Raw genomic sequence first — 276 nt, 5'->3', positions numbered from 1 at the left:
GCCCCAGGGATGCTGCTGCTGTCCCTGACCCCAGGACCACGTCCCTGCCCGTGGGGAGCAGTGGGGCTTACCCTGAAGGCTTCCGTGGAGGGCTCCTCGCCCTTGCTGTTTGCGACGGGAGCGGGGTCATGGGATGGGGCTGGCGCTGGGGCCACCTTCTCCTTCTCCTCCAGGCCGGGGGCGGCGGGTTTCGTGGTCTCAGACATCGCGGTGGTGGGCACAAGTCTGGGACGGGGCACCGGCGGAGGTGCCCACAGCAGATTAGAGGGGGGGCAC

At 69.6% G+C, this 276-nt stretch overlaps 1 protein-coding gene across 1 annotated transcript in view; it reads right to left on the bottom strand.

Annotated features, from left to right (window-relative positions):
- CRYBB1 (crystallin, beta B1) overlaps positions 1–206 on the bottom strand; it is a gene marked incomplete at its 3' end in the record, with an annotated part of 2,960 nt that extends 2,754 nt beyond the window's left edge. The window contains exon 1 of the mRNA XM_010075508.1: positions 72–206. Coding sequence (XP_010073810.1) covers positions 72–206 — 135 coding nt within the window. The remainder of the gene's footprint in view (positions 1–71) is intronic.
- Between the last annotated feature and the right edge of the window lie 70 nt (positions 207–276).

Source organism: Pterocles gutturalis, unplaced genomic scaffold (genome assembly GCF_000699245.1).
Source record: "Pterocles gutturalis isolate BGI_N339 unplaced genomic scaffold, ASM69924v1 scaffold31347, whole genome shotgun sequence".
Lineage (NCBI taxonomy): Eukaryota > Metazoa > Chordata > Aves > Pterocliformes > Pteroclidae > Pterocles > Pterocles gutturalis.
Note: the sequence above shows the minus strand (reverse complement) of the source record. Positions and strands in the feature narration are given on the sequence as shown.